This window comes from Xenopus tropicalis, chromosome 8 (genome assembly GCF_000004195.4).
Source record: "Xenopus tropicalis strain Nigerian chromosome 8, UCB_Xtro_10.0, whole genome shotgun sequence".
Taxonomy (NCBI): domain Eukaryota; kingdom Metazoa; phylum Chordata; class Amphibia; order Anura; family Pipidae; genus Xenopus; species Xenopus tropicalis.
Window position 1 is genome coordinate 103,402,285 of NC_030684.2, and position 13,983 is coordinate 103,416,267.

The 13,983-nt window shown below is 41.0% G+C and overlaps 1 protein-coding gene across 1 annotated transcript in view; it reads right to left on the reverse strand.

The window, feature by feature from the left end:
- Positions 1-4,951: 4,951 nt before the first annotated feature.
- kiaa0586 (protein TALPID3) overlaps positions 4,952-13,983 on the reverse strand; it is a 101,072-nt gene continuing 92,040 nt past the window's right edge. The window contains exon 32 of the mRNA XM_002933744.5: positions 4,952-5,423. Coding sequence (XP_002933790.3) covers positions 5,296-5,423 — 128 coding nt within the window. The 3' untranslated portion in view covers positions 4,952-5,295. The remainder of the gene's footprint in view (positions 5,424-13,983) is intronic.

Genomic DNA, 13,983 nt, shown 5'->3' on the forward strand with positions numbered 1-13,983 from the left:
CGACGAGACAAAAGTTGAACTTTTTGGAAGGTGCGTGTCCCGTTACATCTGGCGTAAAAGTAACACAGCATTTCAGAAAAAGAACATCATACCAACAGTAAAATATGGTGGCGGTAGTGTGATGGTCTGGGGTTGTTTTGCTGCTTCAGGACCTGGAAGGCTTGCTGTGATAGATGGAACCATGAATTCTACTGTCTACCAAAAAATCCTGAAGGAGAATGTCCGGCCATCTGTTCGTCAACTCAAGCTGAAGCGATCTTGGGTCCTGCAGCAGGACAATGACCCAAAACAAACCAGCAAACCAGCAAATCAAAAAACAAAATGAAGACTTTGGAGTGGCCTAGTCAAAGTCCTGACCTGAATCCTATTGAGATGTTGTGGCATGACCTTAAAAAGGCGGTTCATGCTAGAAAACCCTCAAATAAAGCTGAATTACAACAATTCTGCAAAGATGAGTGGGCCAAAATTCCTCCAGAGCGCTGTAAAAGACTCGTTGCAAGTTATCGCAAACGCTTGATTGCAGTTATTGCTGCTAAGGGTGGCCCAACCAGTTATTAGGTTACTTTTTCACACAGGGCCATGTAGGTTTGGATTTTTTTTCTCCCTAAATAATAAAAACCCTCATTTAAAAACTGCATTTTGTGTTTACTTGTGTTATCTTTGACTAATAGTTAAATGTGTTTGATGATCAGAAACATTTTGTGTGACAAACATGCAAAAGAATAAGAAATCAGGAAGGGGGCAAATAGTTTTTCACACCACTGTATATGACCAACATTTATGAGCTAAAACAAAAGAAAGAAGAATAAAAAAATGCCCACCATATACTCAAGGGTTATGTAATAAGCAAACTGGAATGTTTTATTGAATCATTTAATATACTTGTTGTTTAAGAAAGGGCTCATTATTTATTTAAAAGGACATAATCATATCTGTTTGATAAGGGCTGGGGACCCAGCCAAGACATGAGCTGTGCCAATAAATCCATTCTGATTTATATAAGAGCGATTTGGCTCTTGATCTGGAATGAACTCTGCATATCTGTGAACTGCACCCAGTCCCCGAGTGTTCTGCAATACGTTAGTGTATACAGTACATCTATCTGTGTTTAACAAAACTGATATGGCAAATCACAAGAGGATGCTTTTGACATACCCAAGTGGAAAGAGGCCCAAATTTAGCCTGAACATTATCCACTGGCCTGCCCTTGTTAATATGAACTTCCCTGCCCCGGTCTGCCTATGGCTGGCACTATAAGGCTGAAATGATACAACATGTTGAGGAATATTAATATGCATTTCTTTCTAAGTCTTAGATATGGTGTGCATTAATTAAAGAGCTAGGCCTACTAGGTACTCATGATAGCAAGATGAGATACGGAAGGATAAGGCTTAAACCAAAGTGAAACTTTAAATGAGTCAGTAAATTCTTCATACACGCTATGGAAAACAAAGGTGTGGGGTTACCTAGAATAGGGTAGGGGTCTTTCTGTAACATTTTCCTACCATGTATATCAGTTGGGCAAATCTCCCCCACTCAAACCACACCATTTGTGCTGCATATATCCCCTCTGTTTGCCAGCACCATCACATTTTCCTAAAACAGCAGCTTTCACCCAGCGACCATTTTCAATCTCACACATATTCAGTGACATTTACATCTGCAAACAGCATGTGCACTGTAAAGTTCATGCAAAAAACAATGCAGGCTTACACGGGCAGAACTTACTTTGATAAATAGTCCTGCTTGGGTAGCACCCTGTAACAGTTAAAATGAGCTCAGTAGACAAAATATGTTTCTCTAGCAAATTGCACAGCTAGAGCTGAGTTTCTAAGGAAACCAGCATTAGCACCTCTTCATTGGCTGCTAGACCGGAGACTGTGTTTGATAACATGAGTTGAAAAGAACTGAGCATGCTCACAAGCCAAAAGCCAAAGTCAGTTCCTAAGGGAGGGTACCGAGTGATTTAGAGAAGGAGAAGGAATCCCAAGTGATTAAAGTAATACTGTCATGGGAAAACATATTTCTCTAAAACACATCAGTTAATAGAGCATCTCCAGCAGAATCCTGCATTGAAATCTGTTTTTCAAAAACACAAACATATTTTTTTTATATTTAATTTTGAAATTTCACATGGGGCTAGCCATATTCTTCATTTCCCAGGGTGCCACGGCCACGTGACCTGTGCTCTGATAAACTTCAGTCACACAGTTACTACTGAGCTGCAAGTTGGGAGTGATATCCCCCCTCCTTTTCCCTCCCAGGCGCCGATCAGCAGAACAATGGGAAGGCAGCAAGATAGCAGCTCCAAGTAGATACCAGAATAGCACTCAATAGTAAGAAATTCAAGTCCGGCTTGGGACTCCTCCAGTTACACGGGAGTAGGAGAAACAATAGGTTACCCGAAAGCAGTTCTAATGTGTAGCGCTGGCTCCTTCTGAAAGCTCAGACTCAGGCACAATGTACTGAGATGGCGCCTACACACCAATATTACAGCTAAAAAAATACATATGTTGGTTGAAGAATAGAATTTTAAATGGTACAGTGAATTATTTGCTAAGTAAACAGTGTAATTTAGAAATAAAAAGTACACAATAAAAATCATGACAGAATCCCTTTCAGCGGATGCTGCAGCCTTACTATTAACCTTTGAACAATAGGAGTGGCAGGTATTTCAAGATTTCAAAAGGGCTGTTCACTGATTTTTCTTTTTTTGTGGGGGGGGGGGGGGGAAGTTTACATGTCCTTTAAAGCTACTAAAAACATGAAGAAGATTTTAAAAAGACTGCATTTGCCATTGAGATGGATTAGTACTAGTATTTCTATTAGTACTGGTATAGTTAAACTGAGTACAATGCACCACCCTATTATTACAAACAAAACACAAATAAGTCAAAAGTGAAGAACTGGATAATAGATCTCATATTGTATTTCTATTTCACCTCTTGTATCGGTTATTGATTGCTTTATATGTTACTCTGTATGTCCAATGTATGTAACCCACTTATTGTACAGCGCTGCGGAATATGTTGGCGCTTTATAAATAAATGTTAATAATAATAGGACATATACAAAGGGAAATTCAAAATGACATAAGTGGCCCTTAAATGATGTATTTGCTGGTAGCTGCTCTATATAAATACAGATGAAGCCGTGACCAATGTGAGATTTTCATGACTGTTTGAAAATGATTTAAAAAAATAAGTGATTTTAAGCCTTGAGAGTCCAATAATCTCCTTTCCAAAAGGCAGACACAATTCATCCCACTGCACGTAACTTGAAGGCAAATTCAACTTGTTTACCCTTTAAAGGTCATTTCATATCAAACGAAATTGTATGCATCTTTAATATGAAGTAATCCGCCAGCACGTTAGCATTTGCTCACTAATGCATAATTTATGTGCACAATTGATCTTTGGGGAGCGAGCGGTGAGGGGATTGGCTCAAAGAGACAGCAGTGATGAGGCGGCAGGCAAAGGAGCACAAAAGGCAGCTGCTGCAATAGCAAGGCTGGAATGGGTTTGCTTTTTAAAGGCACCAATATAGTATATATAGCAGCATAGAATAGAATATTCAAATAAGAAATCATCAGATACCGCCATTGACATATTAACAGACCATTTCTCCATGTTTGCTGAATGGCCAATGAGCAGAACATAATAATGGTTCCTCCAAGCAGCTGGAGTTGGAACGGTTTCCTTTAGGGCTCTGGCACACGGGGAGATTAGTCGCTCGCGACAAATCTCCCTGTTCGCGGGCGATTAATCTCCCCGAATTGCCATCCCACCGGCGAAAATGTAAGTCGCCGGTGGGATGACACACGCTGCGCAGGCATTTTCGACGATTTGCCGAAATCGCGCCACCGCCGCGTGTGCCATCCCACCGGCGACTCACATTTTCGCCGGTGGGATGGCAACTGATGGCAACTCGGGGAGATTAGTCGCCCGCGAACAGGGAGATTTGTCGCGGGCGACTAATCTCCCCGCGTGCCAGAGCCTTACCTGCAGTTTTCCACAAATATTATTTACTTTGCACTTTCTTATATGGAAATTAAGTTGATTATGTTCTTGCTTGTATTGTGTACACTGAACCTTATATTAAACGTTTATAAAACCCTGAAGGTTGAAGGAAATACAGAATGAATTCTGCCCTGAGCACTTGATCAGGTTGTTGTTTTATCTATGACTACTTTGAAAAGAGGGGACTTGAAAAGCATATTTTTTCTTTGCCAGCTGGCAGTCCAGGGGTTAAAAGATCTCCTGGATATTGGTGATCCCCAGTGCCAGTTATGGGCTAGATGAGCCATTTCTTGCCGCTTACCTGGACATACTGGGAATAAAACATATAAACGTACAATACAGGTATGGGATCTGTTATCCAGAAACCTATTATTCAGAAAGCTCTGAATTACAGGAAGGCCATCTCCCATATTTTTAATTAGACAATTAAAAATGTTAAAAAACTCTCTGTGATAATAAAACAGTACCTTGTAGTTTATTCCAAATAAGATATAATTTATCCTATTGGGTTTATTTAATATTTCAATTATTTTATTTAGTAGCCCCCCAGGTCTTGAGCATTCTGGATAACATTCTGGATAACAGGTCTCATTCCTGACAGAAGAACAAATTTCTGTTAACTCTTGGTTCATTTTAAAAGCACCAACCTTGTGGATTAACAACATTATACAGTAACAAAAAATGTACACTTCTGCCCTGGCCTAATTTGCACTTAATCTATGGCACCAAGACCTGGACCAAGAGTCAGAATAGGCTCTGGCATTTCATGTACACAGAGACCCAAACAGCCAATCACAGGCAAAATAGAGTGACTGTCTATGTGGCATCTTACAGCAGCCGCTCTGGCCAGTCTGGGCCTTGTGGCGCTTAGAAGCCAGCCATAAATACGTATATCAAGCAAAAACAGAAAAGAAAAAAATAACCAGAAACTGTTTCCAGAACTTTTGTAGCAACCAATTTATTATACAATAAAAACAACATGAATAAGAAATGAAACAGAATTCTAAAATATACAATAGAAAATCTCATATCATTTACAAGATGAAAAACAAGGATTTTACAAAACAACCTTACAAAGGCAGCTGAAAGCTAAAAATAGTGATTTATAATATTTAAGGCATGTAGATCAGGGATAGGCAACACTTAGCACTGTAGATAAAGAAAAAGGAACAATACAAATCTCAATAAATAATCAAGGGAAAAATGAAAAACGTGATTCCTAAAACACAGGTATGAAACTGAATACAGAATAGAATATGTTTTTGCATGACACTTTTCATATAGTATCTGACGAACCCGATGTATCCGAATCCAGGAAAATTGTGCTTCTGTCCTCATCTTGATCTACTTCTTTAATGGATGGAAGAATCACAGACATCTTCTTTGGGGGATCGGGAGTGATTCCTATAGGTAGGAAAGACAAGCAATATATAAGGATCTCTGCCAATGTTATAGTACTAATATGGATGCACTGCATGCTGGCCTGAACATTTCCATCTCTGCGCTCAGACAGAAGCCAGGCAGTCCTGCTATAAATAACCCCCTTGTTATGGTACACAAATGCGGTAATGCAAGATTTTTTTTTAGCTCAATGGCTCCTGGGCTAAATGGACAGATATTGTGGGCAGGCCTGGTCTGGCAGTCATACACTGTAAGATCCAACTGTTAGATTGCCAAGCGAGTTGATCTTCTCCCGGTATGCTCACCTATGGGTGGGCAATATCAGGCTAATTCAATCGTCCTAGGGCCAAGCGATTGTATTAAAGCTGTGGACATAGGCGTTGTTGGCTCAGGGACCACATAACTGAGCTCTCGACAGAAAAATCAAACCTGCCAGATCGAGATCTGCCGATTTTAGGCCAGATGTTGTTTTGGGAGGCCTGTCGTTGGTGCCCATACACAGGTAGATAAGCTGCCAAATCGGTCTAAAGGGCCAATAGCAGCTGAAATTGGCCACCTTAAGATGCCACTATTTATTGGGCTGGTGGGGGGCTATTTGTGCTTCTGTGTACTTGAAATAGCAGGGACTATGTTGAATCCCAGTCCAGGCCTGGATATGGCTATAGGCGTGGATGGCCAACAGCACTGACCTGATTATTCAGCTGATGGGCCAAACAAATGGATCTTGATGGAAGATTATTCAGCTGACTAGAGGCAAAAATACACACTGGATCTTCTATCCAGACAATGGGATTACAGGAGAGTAGGGCTCATTTAGTGAAACAAGTACAAAGTAGTCAAAGGCACGCACAACTAAATAGGATTAAAAGCTATAAATAAGGGTACATTTGCCTTGTACGGAGTGCCAGTGTGCTAGTTCATTTAGCTCTGATGACCATAGCTTGTAGCCATGGGTGCTATAAGTGATAGAATTCACACAGAAAAATGGCTTAAGCCACAATTTGCTCTTGATTTATCAAAATGGACACATATAAAAAACATGGTAATTGTGCCATATGTAGTGCTTTGTACTTGTGTTGGTAAATAATTCCTAATGGGCAATAAAGGGAAAAAATAGCCAGATGTAATTGTATTTCACAGTCATATGCTAAAGGGGAAGTTCAGCAGTGATTCTTAATCCTACACTACAGGCTGAGACATTTGGAAATGCCCATGCGCTGTGATTGGCAGCAGGGAGGATGCGTTGTGATTGGCAGAAACAGCTGAATACAAGCAAAATGAGTACCATTTTTTCCTCCAGAACATATCTGCATTGTTTTTTTTGATAAAACATATATGAAAAATTAGATTGAAATAAGTGGCAATATACATAAAAGAGTGAATTCACCAGTAAGACTGAATAGCCAAACAGACAGAACTAGATATTTAAAAAAATGTATTCTGCTTAAAGGGGTGGTTCACCTTTAAGTTTACTTGTTGTAGTAGTACTTGTTATAGAAGGGCAATTCTGAGCAAATTTTCATTTCGTCATTTCGTTTTTATTTTTGCACCACAACAGCCAAAAACTATTTCTCTGTGAGGCTATAATTTTATTGTTACTGTTATTTTTATACCTTATTTTTCTATTTAGATCCGCTCCTGTTTATATATCAGAATCTCATTCAAACTCCCTGGTTGCTAAGGTAACTTGGACCCTAGGACCCAGACAAAAAATTAAAAAACTACAAATAATATAAAATGAAGACGAATTGTAAATTGTCTCAGAATATTACTCTCTATATCATACTAAAATTTAACTGAAAGGTGGACAACCCCTTTAAAATGTAATGAACCCAAACGTGAATAAGGGCTCACAGCAACAAACAAAAAAGCCAAACCACTTCTAATGGGCTGGTAACGCATGTTCCCTACAAGTTCCAAGTGGATAGCAAGCTCTGACCCCAAACCCAACACCCTGCTATCAGCTGAGTGACCTTTTCTCCTTCTGTATCATCGTTTCAAGAGGGGTTTGCCTCGGAGTAATAAAGATAAAGGTGCTGGTATGTCAATATGACCAAGACTACAATTCTATTTTTGATGAGGACACCTAAGGCAATGATTGACTAGAAGGTTGGAGAACAGGTTAGAAGAAACTGAGAACAGAGAGATAAGGACTAATGAGGAGGAGCTAGATTAACTGACAATTCTGGAGAAATGGCAACGATGATGCTAACTGTTTAGCTACATAATGTAGGGATAAGTAAGTTCAGCTGGCATGTACTGCCATCAGCCAGGATAACAATGAATGTATCTTCTGTCACCATCATAATGGGCTACGGCACTTACATACAATAAACAATCTCATCATATTATCAGCCTCCTGGTGCAATTCATTATGATCAATGCTGTTCAAGGCTGCTGGTAAATCCCTTCTTCAGATATCATCTCAGAAAGTGCACGCTATGCAATGTTTGTTGGTCTAATTACCCACCTTCAAGCTTCTCAGCTTGAAAATAGTGCAGTCATTAGGTTATCACTACCTGGCTAATGACACACAAGGAGAGTAGCCACCCCACTATTAACCTCCACTAGCGGTGGCGACTGATTTCCTCTGAATGCTTTCCTACTGGCAAAAATGTAAAATCGCCCATTTCAGCTTTCCAAAGTTGCCCAAAGTTGTCTTGCAAGGAAGCTATAGGTGACTATGGAAAATGATGGGGAAATGTTTAGCACTGCTGCCTTGCGATCTAGGTTCCACAACAGTCAGGGCAGTATCTGCAAGGTGTTTGTATTTTCTCCCCATGCTTGCTTTCCTCCCACACTCCAAATACATACAGGCAGATTAACTGGTGCTTGTAAATTGACTATAGTGTGTGCCTATGCGGCAGGGACCTAACATTGCAAGTTTCATTGGGGAAAGACTGCAGAATATGTCAAAACTATATAAATAAAGAATTAATATTATATTATAACAAAGTTCGGGATTGGAACACAAAGCATGTGGACCACAGTTTATATCATGCAAAAGACAAAACTAATAAAATTTTAAAAGAACCTATGTCTTTTGTCAACTCAAGTAATATTGTCTCTTTGAGAGATTTCCATTGATTTCAATGGCAATGCTTTCTCTATAAGATCGGTCAGAAAAGGATCTCTTGGCGATTTGAAGTAGTGTTGTCGGTTTAGCCATTTGCGATTCACAGTGTGCACAGTAGGGGAAAATCTTAGTGACTCCCCGTAGAATAATAGTCTAAAAGTAGTGATCCCCAAACAGTGGCTCATGAGCACATGTTGCTCCCCAACCCCTTGGATGTTGCTCTCAGTGGCCTCAAAGCAGGACATAGAGGCTGCCTAATAGCCAATCTTAGTCAGTCTCATGCTTTCTATTTAATATTATACAAGTTTTTATTTTTTTTTTAATTTTTTTATTACTAGTGGTAACAGGACAATTTAGCTGGCCTGATTGCTGGTAGGCAATTTCCCAGTTCCAATGGCTGATATTGCTAGTAAAACTTCATATTAAAATGTGTGTTTTTATAACTTGCTCTGTCAGTTAATTTAAATGCTGTCTTGATTCAATCGTACCCTTCCAAAAAGTGTGGTACCTGAAAGCTGGAGAAGGTTACAACATTGTATAAATCAAAATGAAGCATTACTAAAATGCTCTGATGTGCTCCCCTAGTGGTGGATATATATCTCGGAATAGCACCCAAGCAGAAGAAAAAGGGGGACACAACTGGGAGAAAAATACAGTATTGAATATGTGAGCTGCCTTATTGGTCTTGCATTGTGCTGACTATTTGTGAAAGCACAGGATCACACACCAGGAACTGATATGGCTGCTTACACATTGTTATTAGAATGCATTATTTGCAATGTACAGTATAATATAGTATTAAATCTCTTTGAAGGTGTGTGAGTGTGTTTGTCAGGGTGTATGTGTTTGGAACCTCTTTTTTCAGCCTCTGTAAGTTTGTGTATAGATATTCTCAAATGGCACATTATTCTCCCTGTAGTGCTGGTGATGAAGCAGTGAGTCACTTTTCCAAGGTGATAATGAAATGTTGCAGGGAATGTCCCCAAATATCTGGCATAGATCACCGCTCGTGGCTCCCTTGTTTAACATACTGCTGCCTGGCTCAAGTATAATATTTTGCCATAAAGGCAAAAAGTACAACCCAGCCAGTACTCTATATAGATTGATGTGATTACACAAACAAAAGTTGTGATGAGCTTCCTAAGCTGGGGGTTGAGTGTAGAATTACATAGGATGCATGCCCCACAGAGGATCTAATAAAAACGTGTATTTATTGTGGCAGTTCTGCAGTACCCCCTCAGTGTCGGAGAGATCTCACTGCAGTGCAAGCCAGGGGGGACCCACTAGCTATCCGAAGGGAGGTTTCAGCTCTGTTTTCTTACAGGGAAAGTACTTGGCTAAAACATCAAACCAAAGCAGAGTGGATTAAACAACATGAAGCCATGAACATATTTCATATCCATTTAAGGACATGGCTAAATATAACCACATTTCACACCACTTTTTTGCTGCTAGTATGCCATGTCCTAATCATGCCTTGTCTAGTACATTTCACAAGCCTGCTATTAATCTACTGACAGGCTGTACCCCAGGAATTGTTATTGTACTGCGTCAGCCCTGTCTAAAGAGCAGCAGGTCCGCTAATTTTCACATAGTCATAACAGAGTGGCACTGGCATGATGCCTACAGAAGTGCCATTCTCTTGCATTTCACAGAACAAAGGACTGTGCAAAGATTTCCTGTACAGTAAAATGTGCTTGATTCATTCATTTTTCTTATTAGCACTGTATAAATAAATAGGGACCAAATCCCCAGCCGAGTACAACAGAGAGACAAAGGCAAACACGAGGAAGAAAAAGAAGGGAGGGCTTTGTTTGTACAGCTCCAGGATAAAAGTAAATACTGGCGCAAGTGCTCTCCGGTCCAGTCTGATCCAGACACAGACCCAATGGGCAACAGGATCTGAAAGGGAAATTTAACAGAGAAATGATAAAATGGCCAAAGCTAAAGGTGGCCATACACGCACCGATATTATCGTACGAAACCTCGTTTCGTACGATAATCGGTGCGTGTATGGCATGTCAGCGAGCCGACCGATATCGCAGGAAGCTGCTGATATCGGTCGACTCGCCGATCGGCCAGGTTAGAAAATTTTGATCGGGCGCCATAGAAGGCGCCTGACCAAAATTCTCCCTTCAGAGCTGAATCGGCAGAAGGAGGTAGAAATCCTATTGTTTCTACCTCCTTACCTGCCGATTCAGCCCTGAATGGTGTGTGGCAGATCTGACGATGTTTCGTGCGACCGACGGTCGTACGAAACATCGTGAGATCGCCACGTGTATGGCCAGCTTAAGCCTCCTAAGCTCTTCCACTCATCAGGGCTGGCCTAGTCTGTCCAACTATAGGTATGGAACCTGTTATCCCAAATGCTTGGGAGCTGTTTATTTCCAGATAAGGGATCTTTCTGTTATTTGGATCTCCATACTTTAAATCTACTACAAAATAATTTAAACATTAAATAACCCAATAGGATTGTTTTGCCTCCAATAAGTATTAATTATATCTTAGCTGGAATCGAGTACAAGGTACTGTTTTATTATTACAGAGAAAAAGATCAATTAAAAAAAAAAATCTAAATGATTAATTATTATTTGATTAAAATAGAGTCTATGGGAGATGGCTTTGCATAATCTGGAGCTTTCTGCATAGTGGGTTTCCGGGTTAACAGATCCCATACATGTACCAGAGGACCTCCTGCTGGAGCCCAGTCTACGAAATTCAGCTCTTTATTTCCAACTCTATATAATACCTGTATTATTTAGATCTATTTATCTACATCCAACTGGTGTGGGAGTGGTCTCTGGGTGCTAAAAGGCCCAGTCCCACGCTGACATTGTTAGATCAGCCATTCAGGCATTCAAGCAGCTGTGTATTACAGGATAATGTGCCATGCGGATAAATAATAAGTCTTGTGGGACCTGGGTCTGATTCTGAGAGGATATGTATAAAGCCCTACCATGAGGGGGTACAGGTCGAACTGCAGTCAGGGGCCATGTGGAAGATAGCACAAGAAAAGCACAATTCACAGGCCACAAAAGAGCAGGGCTAATGGAAAAATGTACAGGTCCTTCTAAAAAAATTAGCATATTGTGTTAAAGTTCATTATTTTCTGTAATGTACTGATAAACATTAGACCTTCATGTATTTTAGATTCATTACACACAACTGAAGTAGTTCAAGCCTTTTAGTGTTTTAATATTGATGACTTTGGCATACAGCTCATGAAAACCCAAAATTCCTATCTCAAAAAATTAGCATGTATCAAGGCACCTCAGTGGGAAGTCTGTGGGAAGGAAAAAGTGTGGCAGAAAACGCTGCACAACGAGAAGAGGTGACCGGGCCCTGAGGAAGATTGTGGAGAAGGACCGATTCCAGACCTTGGGGGACCTGCGGAAGCAGTGGACTGAGTCTGGAGTAGAAACATCCAGAGCCACCGTGTACAGGAAATGGGCTACAGGTGCATTCCCCAGGTCAAGCCACTTTTGAACCAGAAACAGCGGCAGAAGCGCCTGACCTGGGCTACAGAGAAGCAGCACTAGACTGTTGCTCAGTGGTCCAAATTACTTTTTTTCGGATGAAAGCAACTTTTGCATGTCATTCGGAAATCAAGGTGCCAGAGTCTGGAGGAAGACTGGGGAGAGGGAAATGCCAAAATGCCTGAAGTCCAGTGTCAAGTACCCACAGTCAGTGATGATCTGGGGTGCCATGTCAGCTGCTGGTGTTGGTCCACTGTGTTTTATCAAGGGCAGGGTCAATGCAGCGACCTGGCACCTGCTCACAGTGCCAAAACCAATGGTTTACTGACCATGGTATTACTGTGCTCAATTGGCCTGCCAACTCGCCTGACCTGAACCCCATAGAGAATCTGTGGGATATTGTGAAGAGAAAGTTGAGAGACGCAAGACCCAACACTCTGGATGAGCTTAAGGTCTAAAGCTATTAAGGCTTAAAGCTATTGAAGCATCCTGGGCCTCCATAACACCTGAGCAGTGCCACAGGCTGATTGCCTCCATGCCACGCCGCATTGAAGCAGTCATTTCTGCAAAAGGATTCCCGACCAAGTATTGAGTGCATAACTGAACATAATTATTTGAAGGTTGATTTTTTTTTGTATTAAAAACACTTTTCTTTTATTGGTCGGATGAAATATGCTAATTTTTTGAGATAGGAATTTTGGGTTTTCATGAGCTGTATGCCACAATCATCAATATTAAACCACTAAAAGGCTTGAACTACTTCAGTTGTGTGTGATGAATCTAAAATACATGAAGGTCTAATGTTTATCAGTACATTACAGAAAATAATGAATTTTGACACAATATGCAAATTTTTTGAGAAGGACCTGTATATGGTTTTGGTAGGTCATGAGCACAGTTTGGGCATAATTAACAAGCAGATTAGTGGCATGGCAATGCATGCAAGCAGTATTTTTTGTCATTGAGGACGGCCAGTGGGTTACCAACAGATCACCTGGGTGACCAAAGGTGCCAGTGGGCTAATAACAGAGACACATGGAGGGGGACCTATTACTTAGTAGTACAGGACCCCATGATATCTGATGGTGGCCCTGTCTGTCATTAGGGATGCACTGAATTCAGGATTCAGTTTGGGATTTGGCCAAGATTCTGCCTTTTGCAGCAGGATTTGGCCGAATCCATGTACCTGGGCAAATTTGAATCCTTAAAGCTAGCTAAAAATGCAGAGAAGCACAGCCGCGTACCTCGCTGACATCTTCTTACTGACTGAAGATTCTTCGGGTCTCTCCGCCGATACGAACCTGCTTGCGCAGTTGGAGGTAGCAGGAAATCAGCTTCAATTGCGCGTGTGCAAGCAGGTTAGGTGTCGGTGGTGAGACCCGAAGTGTCTTCAGTCAGTAAGAAGATGTTGGCGAGGTACGCGGCTGTGCTTCTCTGCATTTTTAGCTAGCGGTTAGCGATAGGGACAGACATTAAACTTAAAAACAATGCGATAAGGGAGAGGTGAGGGGGGTCTGGGCTTTTTGTGCCCAGGGGTATATTTTAAGCCATGTGACTTTTTGTCGTATATACAAAGAAGCTGATTATGCATATTGAAATTAGAATTTGGATTCAGTATTTGGATGAATCATTCACAAAAGATTTGGGGTTCTGCCGAATCTCAAAGTGGATTTGGTGCATCCCTATCTTGCATAAAGTAATATAGGGCTCCTGCTGTTTGCCAGTAAGGAAATAAAAGTGCCAGAAGAGGTTCCCAAGAGTCAGTTGTTCCCCAACCAGTGGCTCGGGGGGCAACATGTTGCTCACCAACCCCATGGATGTTGCTCTCAGTGGCCTCAAAGCAGGTAGTTATTTTTGCATTTCTGGTAAGGAGACAAGTTCTGGTTGCATAAAAACCCAGTATAATGCCAAACAGAGCCTTTTGTAGGCTGCCAGTCCACACAGGGGCTATTAAGTAGCCAATTATAGCTCTTATTGGCACCCCAAGAACCTTATTCATGCTTGTGTTGCT